General features: G+C 39.6%; 1 protein-coding gene and 1 non-coding gene across 5 annotated transcripts in view; both read right to left on the bottom strand.

Moving 5' to 3' along the window:
- Positions 1 to 17,880, bottom strand: part of SCAPER (S-phase cyclin A associated protein in the ER) — a 499,446-nt gene that overhangs the window by 30,152 nt on the left and 451,414 nt on the right. For all 4 annotated transcript variants that reach the window (XM_067029410.1, XM_067029411.1, XM_067029413.1 and 1 more), the window contains 2 exons: positions 8,055 to 8,292; positions 2,564 to 2,713 (listed from right to left, as the gene is read on the bottom strand). In XM_067029410.1, the coding sequence (XP_066885511.1) occupies positions 2,564 to 2,713; positions 8,055 to 8,292 (388 nt within the window). The remainder of the gene's footprint in view (positions 1 to 2,563; positions 2,714 to 8,054; positions 8,293 to 17,880) is intronic.
- LOC131753912 (U6 spliceosomal RNA) lies at positions 16,518 to 16,621 on the bottom strand. Its single transcript, XR_009334971.1, has one exon. It is a non-coding gene; the product is annotated as a U6 spliceosomal RNA (small nuclear RNA).

The raw sequence follows: 17,880 nt of genomic DNA, 5'->3' as shown, positions 1-17,880 counted from the left end.
TTAAGCAAAGAGTTTCAACCATCCCTAAACATGGGTGTGCTGAAGAAACTGAACTTTTTGCTGTAGAACCGTACAGCAAAATATTATCACACACACAAATTACTTACCTCTTTATAAGTGCAGTAGGTAGTGTCATGATAAATGGTAAACGACTTAACAGGAAATTGTGAGGTAAACCATGGGCTGTCTACACAAGATAAAGCCACGCAGCCATTAAAAACTGTATTCACAAAGAAGGATTATGATATAATGTTAAGTGTACAAAGCAGGATAGGAGTGTATATACCATATGACTTCAGCTATGTAAAAATATTCATAGAGGGCTAGGGAGTGGGTGAAATGAGTGAAGGTGGTCAGAAGGTACAACCTTCCAGTTATAAGGTAAATAAGTTCTGGTGATGTAATGTACAGCAGGGTGACTGAAGTTAACAATACTGTATTGTATATTTGAAAGCTGCTGAGAGTAGATCTTAAAAGTTCTCATCACAAGGAAAAAAATTTTAACTATGTGAGGTGATGGCTAACTAAATTTACTGTGCTAATCATTTTGCAACATATAAATACATCAAATCTTCACATTGTACACACTTAAAAATAATACAATGTTACATGTTAATTATATCTCAATAATATTAACTGGCAAAAATATTCACAGAAAAGAGACTGTAAGGAACCTGCCAAAGTGGTGACAGTGACTATCTCAACAGTGAGATCAGGAATAATTGTGATTCCTCCTCCTTCTTTACACTTGCCTATCTTTTTCATGATGAGTAAGAAACACTTTTGTAATCAGAAAAATAAAAACAAACTTTTAGAGGGAAACGAAATGCAATTTAGTAGGTCAAATGGATACACATGAAGAAAAGAAAACCACACAGGAGATTTCGCTCAACTTTCCTTCCTTGAGTAGCTTGTAAGAGACTCGTGAACCTGCTGGGCTTAGTCCGTGGAAAGGACAAAGCATCAGTACCTGAGAGAGCACTGCGTGAGTGCTCCTGTGGCGGGAGGTGAGAAAGATCTGCCCTTCTGGCAACGAGGTCTGCGAAAGGGGAAGTTTTCTACGTATGATGCTTCTTCTGGCAAGGGCCCACATTTTCTACATTTTAATCATGGAAATCTTTCCAGAATGGACTTCATATTCCTCAACCTTCTTAAAAGGAAGGCACAGAACATACATTTTGCCTCCACGCTCACTCAAGGTCCACACTGCGGGCATCAACAATCATCCAGGGAAATCAAATACAGGGCTTAGTGTCCCTTTGAAACCAGATAGCTACAATTTGTTTTTTTTTCTTTTCTTTTTTGGCCGTGCCACGCGGCATGCAGGATCTTAGTTCCCTGACCAGCGATCAAACCAATGCCCCCTGCAGTGGAAGCGCAGAGTCTTAACCGCTGGACAGCCAGGGAAGTCCCAGATGGCTACAATTTCTGAGGTCTTGTGCTTGTCTTGTTTTTTTCTATCCTCTTTCTCCTTATCAGATAGGCAGTTTCAGCTCTTAGTGTGTAGGTTCTCACCTTGTATTTGGCTCTGGCACTACAGCTATCTCCTGTCCTTCTTCCGCCCTGGTCTAGTTTACTGCAGGCTAATAAACCTAGTAAGCACACTTATTAGAGAGTTGCCTAAAATAAAAATTAGTAAGCTTAGAGTGAGGGTTAAGGGCTGTTCATAGGCCTTTTTCTCAGCTGTAATCCACATAAATAAGGTTGCTGAATATGAGGCTTTAGATAAATGAGGTAGTCAGGAATTACAATTTGATATGTTAGTTACGCCATAACCCTGTTTTTAAAAATAAAGATAACAACCTAAATGGGAAACAAATTTGAAAAAGAATAGATACATGTATATGTATAACACTTTGCTGTGCACCTGAAACTATCACACCATTGTTAATCAACTATATTCCAATATAAAATAAAAAGTTAAAAAAATATAAAGTGCTTTATTATTGTTATTTTTAAAATAAAATCTGTAACACAGATTTCCCAACTTTTTAAAGCAACAGAACCCTATTTACAAACGAAATCTTGCTCAGAAACCAAATAATCAAAATAGTTAAAAGCAAAACTACTCTGGGTGATTCAAGGGGGTAAGGCCTAAGCCCTTCCTTCTCAGGCTCCCCTCCAACACCATCTGGCACCCTCTTAAGCACCTAGGCAGAAGCCAAAGACCAAGAGCAGTTTCATAAAGCACCAGACTAATGCTATAATATTTGCAAAGTGACCCAAGTTGAAAGATGTAACCTATTTCATTAAAACAACAACAAAAAATATGAATAAAGCATCAGGATCTATGTGGTAAGGGAGTAGATGCTTCTGTGTGGCTTAAGAAGACTATTTTATTAAAAATATATTATTTTTATAGCTTTAAGAGGAAGTCCTAGTGCCGGTCTAGTGCTGATCAAATCTCTTTGGAGAGAAGTCAGAGGCATATCCCTGGAGCCTGGTTAAAGGGCCTCACACAGGACAGATGGGTTCCAGCAGGCTAGCCTGCCTTTTCTCACTCCAATACCTCACACTCTCAGGACTGGGGAAGCAGTCTGAGGAACTTTCCTGTGCCTCTTACCTGGTTATCTGGGTGGTTGACAGTGAAGTAGCCCACACAGACGATGACCTCATGAAGGAGGCTTTCACAGGAGACGTGGCTGCAGTGGCCCAGTAGGGAGCTGGCGATGTGCCGGAATGCAAGGGACAAGCCCTCTGCCCCTACAATAGACTAACAAAGACAAGGAGCAGTTAGAACTCCCCAGCCCGGGACAGCCAGGGCTACAAATCACAAAACACACCTGGGCCCTGTGCACCTTCTGCCATGATGCCAGAAAAGCATATGAAATTTCTAGAGCACTGTGCTTAACAGTTCAGTTCAGGGATTCCTGCTCCAATAAACGACCATAATAAATGCAACATTTAAACTGAGAAAAAAAAAAAAAAAAAGACAGAAAATAAAGCACAGCAGATCAAATGCCTGTACTATGTGGATCAAGACACTATTCACCTAAAGCATGGGTATTTACCCCATTTTCAACAAGGTATTTTTTTTCTCATTGCACAGTCTCACTGTAGAAAATTTGGAAAAATATAATAATAATAAAATTCACCTGTAAATCTACCATTTAGCTAACTTCCAATACTTTTTTTTTTCCTGAAGGAGAAAATATTTTCTTGTATGCAGGGATAAAAATACGACTCTAATTATTTACTTGTGTTCAAACAGAAAAGAAATATAAATAATAATTAGTTATTATTCAAATAGCTCTAGAGCTCCCAAAGTAATGTAAAAAAACCCCAACAACCTCCCCCTGTCCCCCCCAAAAAACCACAAAAAACAAACCATGAAGCCCCCTCAGCTATGAGGCTTCTGGGATCCTTTCTTGAGACAGTCAAAGGGCTGTTGGTGGTGGGCGACGCGGGAGGAGAGCCTGAGTCTGTCTGTGCAGCCTGAAGCGTCTATTTAATAAACATGTCAAACAGACAGAGCGACAGGAGGGCAAAGGGGAGAGGCGAGGCCCACAGAATGCACTCGCAGCCCACACTGGAATGAAGCACCACTGCCAGCCTGTGGGAAAAGGCAGTGTTTTAAACTCATCTCTTGATTTGAGGTCTTGGCTGGCTTGAACCAGGTCAGATATGTTGCAGCTTGGAAGTTTCAATGAATTCTCTCTGCCTAACAGCCGGGGAAGCACAGTCTTTTTAATAAATACTGTTGAAACAAAATTACTACTAAATTTTAAGAGTGCCTTCTGTCTCCGTTTCATTGCACTGAGACAAAATGTTTTTCAAGCCCCAAAGAGACTTCAGGAGGGCCCTGCTCCTTTAAATCAAGTAGTGACACTTTCTCAGCTCAGCCCTTATTTAATTAGTTGTGTCCAGCTTGCTGTGACCCAGTGCCCTCTGTTTAACCTTCACTGATAAGAGCAGGTCAAGGGGCATGTAAGTTTGAATATAAAAATTAAACCAATTTTTCAAGGAAACTATATTTCCTTTTTAGCCAGAATTAATTGCCAAGTCAGTACATTGATTTGTTTCTTGAGACCACCTTCAATTGTAAAAACTGTCAAAGTATATGCACTATACAATATCCGGGATCTCAAGGCCATCTGTGCCAATATGAATTCAGAGTGAAATCAGACTCTTTGCTGAAGGGAGAAAAATATTTTGACAGCCTTATTAGTATATAATGAAATGGAACCAGTTAAGAAAATATTCTAAGGCATAATCTTTTGTTACTACTATGCGATGAGTTCTCACACAAAACAATCACATAGGTTTATGGCTTCAAAGAAGGGTGCAGAAGCACTGGGAATGTTGCATTCGAAACCTAACCTTTTGATTCAACATCTGCAAGATGGTGTGGGTAAATTCTTCACCTGCAGAATATGAGTCAGTACACATTTCCTGAGGGCCTACTATGTGCTAGCTAGCACAGTGCCTTTATGTAATCTCATTTAAACATCAGACTTGTGAGGTAAGTGATTTTAATCTCTATTTTACAAATGAGAAACTCAGTCTTAAGGATTCAAATGACTTGTCTAAGGTCATACAGCTTGGTAGTATGATGGCTCAAAGTCAGGTCAGTCTGACTCTAGACCCAGAGGTCTTGATGAGGATGCTTCTCCATAACAGCTCTACAGAGATGCATTCTTGTGATGCACTGGGACTCAAACAGTCAACATGTCTTACACTGTCTTGTCTAACTCTTCAGAAGGTCAGACCATTTATCTCATTTCAGTTTTCTTATTCAGTTCCTTCAATCCTCTCAGGCAATTCATAAATTGTCTCCCAGATTTTTTCTGAGCTCAGACCCATACTGTACCTAAAATCTCTTCCTGTGCTTTATAAACATAGTTCCTGAAATCTCACTTTTGACAAGTAAGTTGTTTTAATGAACTAGAATTTGAGTTTCTCTGACCATATCTATCATAAAAATAATACTTTTCTCGTAAACTCACCCATTGCTTTACAATGCAAATATTGTGCATTTGTATGCTATTTACTTGAGCATTGCATGCTTGATCAGATGTCTATCTACATCAATGATGTCTATGTGGTCAGATGCTTTGCTTTAGCTTGCTCAACAGAGTGCAGTGGTTAGTTAAAAAAAATGACTATAAATCTTTGACAGTCCTCCCATTGAGAGATGGGGCCTATGTCTTCTCCTCTTGAATGTGGAAGGCTTATGACTGATTTAACCGATAGAGGATGGCTGATATGTAACTGTATGACTTCTGAGGCCGGGTCATAAAAAAGCCATGCAGCTTCCGTTGGTTCTCTTGGAGCAGTTGTTTTCCAGAAGCTTCCTCTCAGGAAACTCCTACTGAGAACCCAGACACCACAATGTTTTGAGAAGCCCAAGTTACATACAGAAGCCATATGTAGAGTCTCTGGCCAATAGTCCTTGATGAACCTAGTCTTTGAGTAATCAATCCCAGGCATAAAACATGAAAGTGAAGGAGCCTCCAGATAATTTGAGCTCCCAGCTATTTGAGTCAATTTGCCCCTCTTCTCCATACCCCCCAACCCCAGTCATTCAAGCCCCTCAGCTGAAGCCCTACATTGTAGAGTAGTGACAAGCCACCTCCACTGTGAAAAGCCCTGCCTGAATTCTGGGTCCATTGAATCTGTGATCATAACGGTTGTCGTTTACCCCACTAAGTTTGTTTGTTTTTCAAATGTATAAAAGTAACTGGAGGGCTTCCCTAGTGGTGCAGTGGTTGAGAGTCCGCCTGCCGATGCAGGGGACACGGGTTCATGGCCCGGTCCAGGAGGATCCCACATGCCGCGGAGCGGCTGGGCCCGTGAGCCATGGCCGCTGAGCCTGCGCGTCCGGAGCCTGTGCTCCGCAACCGGAGAGGCCACAACAGTGAGATGCCCGCGTACCGAAAAAAAAAAAAAAAAAAAAAAAAAAGTAACTGGAACAGTAAGGTAATCATTTGGTAGAAGTATTAAGGACCTGATGCTAGAAATTCTAGGTATCTGGGTCTCTGCACACACTGATGAAGCAGAAGAGAATAACATGTGCTTGACTTTGGGCACCAAAAGGATGGCAGCCAGGAGGAAGTTCCCTGAAGGCTTTCCTGGCCCATGCACTGGTTAAGGGGAAAAAGGTACCTGGGAACAATGTCTGGGGAGAGGATGAGAAGCAGTGATGGCAAAATTGACTAAAATAAGACAGGAGAGTCAGAACAGAGAACAGGAAAAGAAGAAAAAGTGGGAAAGAGTTAAGAGAAATATGGAGTAACAGGAAGGACAGAGAAGAAAGAAGCAAAAGAAGTGTCAGGAACCAGCTGCAAAAGGACATTCCGCTGGGGAGGTGGGCATCTCACTCTAAGAATGGCTCGAACTCTCGAGTCACCTTGGTGTTTCTCCTGGGGTTGTGGCAAAAGCGGCTCAGGTAGGGAATATATTCTGGGCTCGATACGGCAAGGAGCTGCAGAGGAGAAGTCGTGGTTTCATCTTAGTTGGGCATGAAGGGCTCCAGAAATAGATTGACTTTTCTAACATTATTGGCCATTGTGCCTAAAGTTCATGAGGGAGCAGGGCTGGTTGGAGTTCAGTGGTTCTTTTGAGTAAGGCTGCACAGGCTGTGAGTTCATGGAGGGCTGGGGGTAGGGCAGGGACCTGGGGCTCCCTGACACTCAGAGTGACTGATGGAATGAATGGCTGACTTAATGTAAATGCTTGTGTATGATGTGGTGAACCCTGAAGCAGTATAAATCCTGGTCAGAAGACCCATAAACCAGGAGCTCAGGTATGTTTTTAGGTGTTTGCTTTTCATAACCCCTGGTAACAAAAGAAATCACTCTAGTTGGACCTAGCTGATGGGTAGCCTGCTGGTCTCCATATTCTGAGGGCATAAAATTAGCATATCTTGATTTCTAAGCTGTTTCCAGACAGAACACAATGGGGTTGGATCTTCATAAAATACAAATGTTAGGTTCAACCCAGAGGCAAGAACCACTGGCGTTCTCTGGAGCAGGTACCTCTTGTTCTAGGTGTGGCTGTAAACTCTCAGAACTTTACATATTGTGTAGCTACCACCTAAGGCTAGTTCAAGTGCTTTGAAAACTGAAAAGCTTTAACCCTAAGGAAGAGATTTCTGTTCCTATGATGGATAAACTAACTCCACAAAGTTGAAAGATACTGAATCCAATGATACGACTTAACTAATTTCCAGTTGTGAAGAGAATGACAGGAAGACAAGAACTGCACATTTGTCACCAGCTACAAAACAGAAGTGTTTCTTCCATCTTACGATGGCCAAAGACCACAATTTTCATACATTTGTATCTCTATAACCTTTTTCCCTTTGAGCAAAGCAATTCATCTAAATTATGGGTTCATTATCTGCCAAGTTTGTTCCTTTTTTAATGAAATCACTTGACAGTTAATAAACTGAAAGAGAAAGTCTACTCCTTGGGGCTTGCTCAATTCCAAAGTTTCAGTGTTTTTGAAAATTAAATTTCCTATATGAAAAACAATCTGTTTCTAAGCTGACAGTCTGGTGTTATAACATAAAGCAATTTTTCTTTAGCTATAAAAACAATATTTACAGGGGTTTACACATTTAACTACACATGCACTTTACGTTGGATACAAGTCAGTTAAATCATTCATAGACAGTCATATCAATCAAAACAATTTATCTAATTTTGGTTGTGTTTATATAAGAAACCATTACTTTCCTTAATATTTAAATGATAATGCCTTTTCTAAAGAAATCAAGACAGAAGATTTATAAATAGCAGAGTGGCATAGGCTTGGGGCCATGGGTACCAGTCCTGGCTCAGCCATGTGTAACCCTGGGAAATTACTTAACTGCCAGCTTTTCCACCTGTAAAATGGGTATAATAATATTTTGTAGGGTAGTTATGAGAATAAATAAGAAAGCATATGCAAAGCACCTAAGCCAGTTCCTAGAATACAGTAGCTTAATAAATAGTATGTATTATTATTCCCTGTATTGTAGCTTATTCCTTATGCCCCAATCCAGGAGAAGAACCTCTTATCATATCTACACAAAATTATTAACTCTTGGCTGGTTAACCAATTCCTGGTACCTGAAAAGCAGGCAGATCAAGAGCTGCAAAGCTGTTGAAGAAACGTAAACTCTGAATGGCCACTTGGACAGTGTTCTGAGCGTAACTCTCCTTGGGACTAGAAGTGCCGGGGTCCGAGACTGTGCCATGGAAGAGGACACAGTAGAGCATATGCAGAACTCCAGCCAGGTCTGTGGCCTGAAGAGCAGCTGTCAGTCCTGTGGGATCCTGGCGATTACTGTCAAATATGCTGTGTGACCTGATAAAGAAACATTCAACTTTTTAAGAGAAATCTACTTAAAGGATGTTAGCATTTTTATAGGTCAAATGGAACATGACAAGCAGACTGTTAAAAGCAAACCATGTCAGTGGTGTAGTAAGGTAACAAGACACCTCAAGGAGTAAATGCAGCCCTCCCCCCACCAAGTGCACTGCGGCCCGCCCCTTTCTCCGGCTGGGAGACCAGGCTGCTGCAGCAGTGGCAACTGAGTACTCTGCAGCTAGGCTGAGGCTTGCTACCACCCTTTGCAGCCTAGATAGCCCCACTTTGTTTAGATTCCATGCCTAGTGGAACTGGACAAAGTCCATGAGAGCTGTTGGGACTCAGAACTCAAAACACCATGGCTTCCTTTCTGGATACACAAGGGAATCTTCTCAGGGGAGGCAGTTACCGGGAAAGCACGAGGCCTCAAAAACCCAGTAGTGTGTTGGTATACTGTGACAGGGAGACACTTCAACCGCTTTTGAAGGCACAGTTCCATCATCAAGGAGTATTGGCAGGACAGGTTGTAGGGGCCAGACTCCCAAGAACAAGCTAGTACTGGATTAGCTTTGTACAAATCACCTTGAAGTTAGCTTAGCAATTGTGGCAGGCAGTATGGATGAGCAATAAGCAATGGCAGTGGCAAATGAATTCCTCAAATCAATAGGAAAGGAAGGGTTTGCTAAATCCACCTCACTCTGGAACTCAGGTATACGTGAAGCATCAAGTGATCAAGAGCCTACAATTTTAGTAAATGTGGCTGCTAAGCATTCACTCACCCTTTTTGCCCCTAGAAACCATACCCAGGTTTCTCTCCCCTTCCCACAGCCAACATGCTTCAGGTGGGGCCCCCTTCCTATTCACTCTGGCTCAAGGGCATGTAGGCCTAAGGTAAGGGGAACATGGAGGGAGATTCTTGTGCTGAAATGCCTGGAAAGAAGCCCTCACTTTTTCTCCACAGGTTTGAATCTGAAATGTAAGGTCTGTAGCTGCTACAGCCATTTGTTCTAACCACTGCACAAATCCTCAGGTCTCTGGGCTGTTCCAAGTGGGTCAGTCACCTTCCTTCATGGGACACAGCTTTTTCTCAGGAAGGGAAGTTACAAGTCCCTGCTCAGTGTCTCCCTTTAACCTGGTATGATCTGCACAAAACTGAGCAGAAGTGTCTTTATGTTTCTGCCACAGGATGATGCCCTTCCCTATTTTTAACACTAATATAGGTCCCTCCCATTCCTTTTTCTGTTGTTGTTGTTATTGATCCTTTCAGCTGGAATCTAGAATGGGAGAGAGGCATTAAAGATCTATGCTTATCTCATAAAATTGCCCAGAAGCACTGAAGAGATGCCACTAAGTAAATATGAATTCGAAAGTGCTGGCTGGCAAGTTTCTAGTATATTGTCTAGTTTTCTAATCCATAACTTTTTGAGGGATTATATTATTCATTCTAATTTGTTAGTTTCATCAAAGTATAGTTTTATTCGTAACCATGGTAAGCATTTATTTCCTGAATGTGCACTATTTCTGATAGTCTAAGAATGTGGGATGACACTTATACTTGTTCTCTTCTCAAGAAAGCAGGTCTTATGAAATACTATCATCTCATTTGCATGGCAGGACCTGCTAAGTACATTCACATCTTCCACCCCGCCTCATTTGTAGTTCTTCATAGTTGGTAGAGAAGGTACTGTTCTCCTCATTTCACACATGACGGCAACCGAGACCCTCAGAGATTCAGTGAGATGTTTTAGGTCATAAGCATTTGTCAGTGGCCAAGGCATGGGTACTACCAAGAACTTCTGACTCTTTAAAGGCAGGGCTTTGTCCAAAGACCAAAACATCCAGGCCAAACAGGAGGTGACCTCTTCTTTTGTCTCCATGCCTTTTCTTAAATCAAATCTTGGGGTTAACTGAACACTGTTAAACAAAGTACACAGAGGTTGTAATGTAATCCTGATCATCATGGAGAGACACTTTCTGTCTTATGGGACTCAGTAAAAACAAAAAGTTAAGAAATTATATTTATTTGCTTATAGGCACATCTGAACCTTTACACAAACTGTTAGCTAATGTCAGTTCAGTTCACCCTTCCTTCCTTCCTTCCATTATAGCCATGAGAGTTAGGGGTCAGACCCTGACTAAAGACGTGAGTAGAGATTAATGTGTCTGAGTTTATTATATAGATTCCAAAAAGGGGTCTGTGTTTGTTTAACAATGACTGCCTTTTAGAACCAATGACAAGTCAGAAGACATTTCTCCCTAAAGCTAATTTCTAATAGGCTTTCAGAACCTTGAGGATGAGTGACATCACTGCTGGTGACAACACTTTTTCTTCTTTGTGATTCAGAATGGAGACCTCCCCTTTACTGCCTGTGTTGCTTTTAAACTGATTATTAGCATATTCAAATGCAGACATTCAGGAATATAGCTTTATTATTTAGAACACTTTGTAACAGTTAATCTTTGCAAGCAGTTATGAAATGACATGAATTCACTGCTATTACTTCTTTAAAAGAATAAATTTTTTAAAAAACCCAGCAAGTGAAGATCATCAGAATAGTTTCTCTTCTCTCCACCCCACCCTATTTAGGAAAATACTAAACTATAAAATAACATAACTCAGGATCGTTTGCAATATTCTTCTGATGAAATAAAAATGTTGATTCAGAAAAATCAATTAAATTAGCATTCAAGAACTCAGATGTGGAAATGGTTCAAAATGTATATTAATATTGCTTTGTGGAAAAGACAATTAATTTTAAAGTTATCCTACAGAATATACAGGGTGGAGGGGAGGGGAGAGAGCTTGTCTGATGCATTTGGCTTCCACAGGACTAATGTAGACCTGAAGGGACTTTCGAAAATGTTTACTTTTGATTTAGTCTGAAATACAGATAATTTGTCTTTGAACAGGCCACTGGCTCCTGTTGGTCTTAAATGTCAGCTATAATCACTTTAAGCCTAAATGTTTATAATAAAAAAAGTAAAAGGCCTTATTCATATCAGGCACAGGTTATAAAGTTTTCTTTTTCTTTTTTAAAATAAATTTATTTATTTATTTTTGGCTGTGTTGGGTCTTTGTTGCTGCGCGTGGACTTTCTCTAGTTGCGGCGAGCGGGGGCTACCCTTTGTTGCGGTGCGTGGGCTTCTCATTGTGGTGGCTTCTTGTTGCGGAGCATGGGCTCTAGGCACGCAGGCTTCAGTAGTTGTGGTGCACGGGCTTAGTTGCTCCGCAGCATGTGGGATCTTCCCAGACCAGGGCTCAAGGTGGCTTCTTGTTGCGGAGCACGGGCTCTAGGCACGCAGGCTTCAGTAGTTGTGGTGCACGGGCTTAGTTGCTCCGCAGCATGTGGGATCTCTCCAGACCAGGGCTCAAACCCATGACCCCTGCATTGGCAGGCGGACTCTTAACCACTGCGCCACCAGGGAAGCCCATAAAGTTTTCTTTTAAAAACACATTGAAGGTATGAAAAATCAGATCTTAAATTCTGTATATTACATTCTAAGATCTTCTCAATTTTACTGGATTTTAAAATGTTTTTGTTTGGTCTCTAGGATTAGAGATCTTAGTGGTATATTCATTTCTGTTCATTAATCGTGAGATTCAATCAGGAAAAACTATAACTGCGCCATCAATACACCTGCACAGCTCTTGAAAACCCTACTTTGCCTTAAAGGAGAGTACAGCTGGGAAAAACAAAAAAAAAGCAATAATTTGTGTGGGCATGAATCAACTGCCATCTGCTCCATCTTTGGTATTTTAAACCACTTATATAACAGGCCCTATTTGGCCCAAAAAAGCTGTGACAGTTGCAGACATTATAACCCCCTTTCCCCATTTGTTCCTGGCTTGTTTGCTCTTGTATCCCTGGTGGCAGATTTCTGATTCAGTAACATCCACCCTGATCCCCTTCAGTGCCGGTATCTTCTAGACTGTTCTCCTAGCTTCTTGGATTTTGGCTTTGTTCCCTCCTTTAGATCTGGAATCCCGGAGGCATCTTATCAGAACCTCCCATTTTAGCCTCTGAATCCAGAACACTCCACCCAAAGGTCTGCATAGCGCTGGGAGTGGACGGCGGAGTTAAGTTACTGTCCCTCCCAATGATGAATGTGAACTTCACTGTTCAAGAAGAAGTGACTTATTTCTTACAGAGTTATTCTAGCTGTGGGCTCTTAGGTACTGGGACAGTCTTAGAAAGCTGACCTGCATCTAGTAATATCATCATTTATCAGGCTTTGTGGTGAGCAAAAGGGACATGATTATCTGTCATATATTCTCTATTGAAAAAGCCAAAGTACCTGTGCTCCAGCAACAGTGACCTGTGATGTATTACAAAATCAAGGAAGACCAGATCCCTGTCCTATAGAAAGTTACAGTCTAATAGTGGCAGGCATGTGCATCAGTTTCCTATTGCTGCTGGAATAAATGATCACAAGCTAGTTGTTCAAAACAACACAAATTTATTCTCTTAAAGTTCTGGGGGTCAGAAATCCAAAATGTCTCATTAAGCTAAAATCAAGGTGTTACCAGAGCTGTGTTCCTTCTGGAGGTGGAAGGGGAGAATTTATTTCCTTGCCTTTTACAACTTCTAGAGTATGGTTGCTCCTTGGCTCCTGGCCCCTTCTTCCATCTTCAAAGCCAGCAGCATAGCACCTTCAAATCCCTCTCTAACACAGACTTTCCTGCTTCCCTTTGAGATTACATTGGGCCCACCTGGATAATCCAGGCTACTCTCTCCATCTCAAGATCCTTAACCATTTCTGCAAAATTCCTTTTGCCATGTTAGGTAACACATTTATAGGTTCTGAGGATTAGGATACAGATATCTTTGGCAGGGCATTATCTCCCTCCACTCCTAATTTTTTTTTGTGGTGAAATACACATAAAATTTACCATCTTACCTATTTTTAAGTTTACAATTCAGTGGTATTAAATGCATTCATAATGTTGTTCAACCATCACTACAAACCATCTCCATAACTCTTTCTTCATGTAAAACTTTAACTCTATACTCATTAAACAATAACTCCCTATTCCTTCCTCCCCCTGGCAACCACTACTCTACTTTCTGTCTCCATGATTCTGACTACTCTAAGTATGTCATATATGTGGAATCATCATATAGTATTTGTCTTTTTGTGACTGGCTTATTTCACTTAGCATAATGTCCTCAAGTTTCATTCATGTTGTAGCGTATGGCAGAACTTCCTTCTTTTTCAAGGCTGAATAATATTCCATTATATGTGTATACCACATTTTGTTTATCCATCATCCACTGATGGACACTTGGGTTGCTTCTGTTTTAGCTACCAGGAATAATGCTGCCATGAATATGGGTGTATAAACATGTCTTCAAAACTCTGTTTTCAATTTTTCTGGATATATATCCAGAAGTAGAATTTCTCAATCATATGATAGTTCTATTTTTAACTTTTTGAGTAATTGCCATAACATTTTCCACAGCAGCTATACCATTTTACATTCCCACTAACAATGCACAAGGGTTCTAATTTCTCCATATCCTCACCAAACCTTGGTATTTTCTTTTCTTTTTTTTAAATAGTAGCCATCCTAATGGGTGTGAGGTGATATCTCATTGTAGTTTTGATTTGCATTTCCCTATCAACGACATTGAGCATCTTTTCATGTGCTTATTGACCAATTTGTATTTCTTCTTTGGAATTCAAGTCCTTTGCCCATTTTTATTTTTTAAAAAAATTATTTATTTATTTACTTATGGCTGTGTTGGGTCTTCGTTTCTGTGCAAGGGCTTTCTCTAGTTGTGGCAAGTGTGGGCCACTCTTCATCGCGGTGCACGGGCCTCTCACTATCGCGGCCTCTCTTGTTGTGGAGCACAGGCTCCAGACGCGCAGGCTCAGTAGTTGTGGCTCACGGGCCCAGTTGCTCTGAGGCATGTGGGATCTTCCCAGACCAGGGCTCGAACCTGTGTCCGCTGCATTGGCAGGCAGATTCTCAACCACTGCACCACCAGGGAAGCCCCTGCCCATTTTTTAATTGGGTTATTTTGTTGTTGAGTTTTAGGAGTTTTCCATAGTTCCTGGATATTAACCCCTTATCAGATATATGACTTGCAAATATTATCTCCCATTCTCTGGGTTGTTTCTTTACTCTGTTGATATTATATTTTTATGCACAAATCAAAAAAATTTTCATGCAGTCCCATTTGTCTACTTTCTCTTTTATTGCCTGTGTCTCTGGTGTCACATCCAAAGAAATCATTGCTAAATCCAATGTCAGCAAGCTTTTGCCCTGTGTTTTCTTCTAGGAGTTTAATTGTTTTAGGTCTTACATTTATGTCTCTGATCCATCTTAAATTATGGTGTTAGATAAGTGTCCAGCTTCATTCTTTTACTTATGGATATCCAGTTTCTCCAGCACCATTTGTTGAAGAGACTGTCCTTTCCCATTCAATGGTCTTTGCACCCCTGTCAAAAATCATTTGACTATAAATACAAGAGTTTAAGTCTGTGCTCTCTATTCTATTCCATTGTTATATATGTCTGTCTTTATGTCAGTACCACACTGTTTTGATTACTGTAGCTTTGTAGTAAATTTTGAAATCAGAAGTGTGAATCCTCCCCCTTTGTTGTTCTCTTTCAAGATTGTTTTGTTTATTTGGGGTCCCTTGAGATTCCATATGAATTTAAAGATGGGATTTACTATTTCTGAAAAAAAAAAAAAAAGTCTTTGGGATTTAGATAGGAAGTGCAAGGAATGTATAGATTTATAGATTGCTTTGCATAGTAATGACATCTTAACAATATTGTTTTATAATCCATGGACATGGGATGCGTTTCTAATTTATACCTTCTTTGATTTCTTTTGGCAATGTTTTATACTTTTCATTGCATAAATCTTTCATCTTCTTGTTTAATTCCTAAGTATTTTATTCTTTTTGATGCTATTATAAATGGAATTTTCATAATTTCCTTTCCAGATTGTTCACAGTATATAGTGTATATAAATGCAACTAATTTTTGTGAGTTGACTTTGTATTCTGTTACTTTATTGAATTTATTTATTAGTTTTAACAGCTTTTTGTGTGGAATCATTAGTGGTTTCTACATATAATATCATTTGCAAACAGAGAAAATTTTACTCCTTCCCTTCCAATTTAGATGCCTTTTTCTCTTTTCCTTTTCCTCACCTAATTGCTTTGGCTACAACTTCCAGTAATATGTTGAGTAGAAGTGGCAGAAGTGGGCATCCTTGCCTTGTCCTGATGTTAGAGGAAAAGCTTTCCTTCTTTCATCCTTGAGTATGATGTTCCTTGTGGGCTTTTCACATATGGTTTTTATTATGTGAAGGTAGTTTCTTTCTATTCCTAATTTGTTGAGTGTTTTTATCATGAAAGGGTGTTGAAATTTATCAGATGCTTTTCTGTATAAATTGAGATGATCGTGTTTTTTTCCCCCTTCATTCTGTTAATGTGGTCTATTAAATTGATTGATGTTCATATGCGGAACCATTCTTGCACTCCAGGAACAAATCCCACTTGGTCATAGTGTATAATCCTTTAAACATGCTGCTGAGCTTGGTTTGGTAGTGTTTTGTTGAGTATCTTTAAATCAATGTTTGTAAGGAATATCAGTCTGGAATTTTCTCTCTTGTGGTATCTTTGTCTGGCTTTGGAATCAGAATAATGCTGGCTTCATGTTAGAAAGTATTCTCTCCTCTTCAGTTTTTTTGGGAAAAGTTTGAGAAAGACTAGTGTTAGTTCTTTAAACGTTGGGTATAATTCACCACTGAAGCCATCAGGTCCAGGGCTTTCCTTTGGAGACTTCTGGTTACTGCTTCAGTCCCCTTATTAGTTACAGGTCTCTTCAGATTTTCTATTTCTTTGTGATTTAGTCTTGGTAGGTATTGTGTTTCTAGGAATTTGTCCATTTCATCTAAATTATTCAATTTGTTGGCATACGTTGTTAATAGTACTCTCGTATAGTCCTTTTTATTTCTGTAGAATTGGTAGCAATGTCCCATTTTCATTTCTCTCCCCACCCAACTTTACTGAAGTATAACTTACAAATAAAATTGTAACATTCAATGTGTGTAAAACATAATGATTTGATATACATTGTAAAATTATTCCTATCATCAAGTTAAAGCATCCATTACCTCATATAGTTAACTTTTTTTTTTTTTGGTAGAATGCTTAAAATCTACTCTCTTATAATTTCAATATACAATACTGTACTACAACTATAAAAAAACAAAACACTTCGAGAATCTGAGTGTCATCTCTGTGCAGGGACCACACTAATATTTGTATCATTCTAATTTTAGTATATGCGCTGTCAAAGTGAGCACCCCATTTTCATTTCTGATTTTAGTAATTTCAGAGTTCTCATACTTGTTTTCTAGCTGAAGGTTTGGCAATTCTATTGATCTTTTCAAAGAACCAACTTTTGGTTTCACTGAATATCGCTATTGTTATTTTATTCTCAACTTAATTGATCTCTGCCATAATCTTAATTATTTCCTTCCTTTTGCTAGCCTTGGGTTTAGTCTGTTCTTTTTTTCTAGTTCTTTAAGTTGTATAGTTTTTTTAAAAATTTATTTATTTATTTATTTTTGGCTGTGTTGGGTCTTTGTTGCTGCACACAGGCTTTCTCTAGTTGTGGCAAGCGGGGGCTACTCTTCGTTGCAGTGCATGGGCTTCTCATTGCGATGGCTTCTCTTGTGGAGCATGAGCTCTAGCCATGTGGGGTTCAGTAGTTGTGGCTCGTGGGCTCTAGAGCACAGGTTCAGTAGTTGTGGCACATGGGCTTAGCTGCTCCACAGCATGTGGGATTTTCCCAGACCAGGGCTCCAACCCATGACCCCTGCATTGGTAGGCAGATTCTTAACCACTGCACCATCAGGTAAGTCCCTAGTTAATTTTTTGATTTGAGATATTTCTAGTTTCTTTAGTGTAAATGCTTATAGCTGTACACTTCCCCCTTAACAGTGCTTTTACTGTCCCATGAGTTTTTTATTTATTTTATTTTTTATTGAGGTATAGCTGACTTACAATTATATTAGTTTCAAGTATACAATGTAGTGATTGAAATTTTTATAGATTATACTCCATTTAAAGTTATTATAAAATACTGGTTATATTCCCTGTGCTGTACAATATATCCTTGTAGTTTATTTTATAGATAGTAGTTTGTACCTCTTAATCCCCTACCTCTATGTTGCCCTTCCCCACTTCCCTCTCTACACTGGTAATCACTAGTTTGTTCTCTATATCTGTGAGTCTGTTTCTGTTTTGTTATATTCATTAGTTTGTTTTATTTTTTAGATTCCACATTACAAGTTATAACACACAGTATTTGTCTTTCTCTGTGTCATTTATTTCACTAAGCATAATATCTCCAGGTCCAGTCATGTTGCTGCAAATGGCAAAATTTTATTCTTTTTATGGCCAAGTAGTATTCCATTGTGTGTATGTGTGTATGCATCTTCTTTTTCCATTCATCTGCTGATGGACACTTAGGTTACTTCCATATCTTGGCCACTGTAAATAATGCGGTTATGAACACTGGGGTGCATGTATCTTTTCAAATTAGTGTTTTCATTTTCTT

The sequence above is a fragment of the Kogia breviceps genome, chromosome 3, assembly GCF_026419965.1.
Source record: "Kogia breviceps isolate mKogBre1 chromosome 3, mKogBre1 haplotype 1, whole genome shotgun sequence".
NCBI lineage: Eukaryota > Metazoa > Chordata > Mammalia > Artiodactyla > Physeteridae > Kogia > Kogia breviceps.
This window is presented reverse-complemented; position numbering and strand designations above follow the sequence as displayed.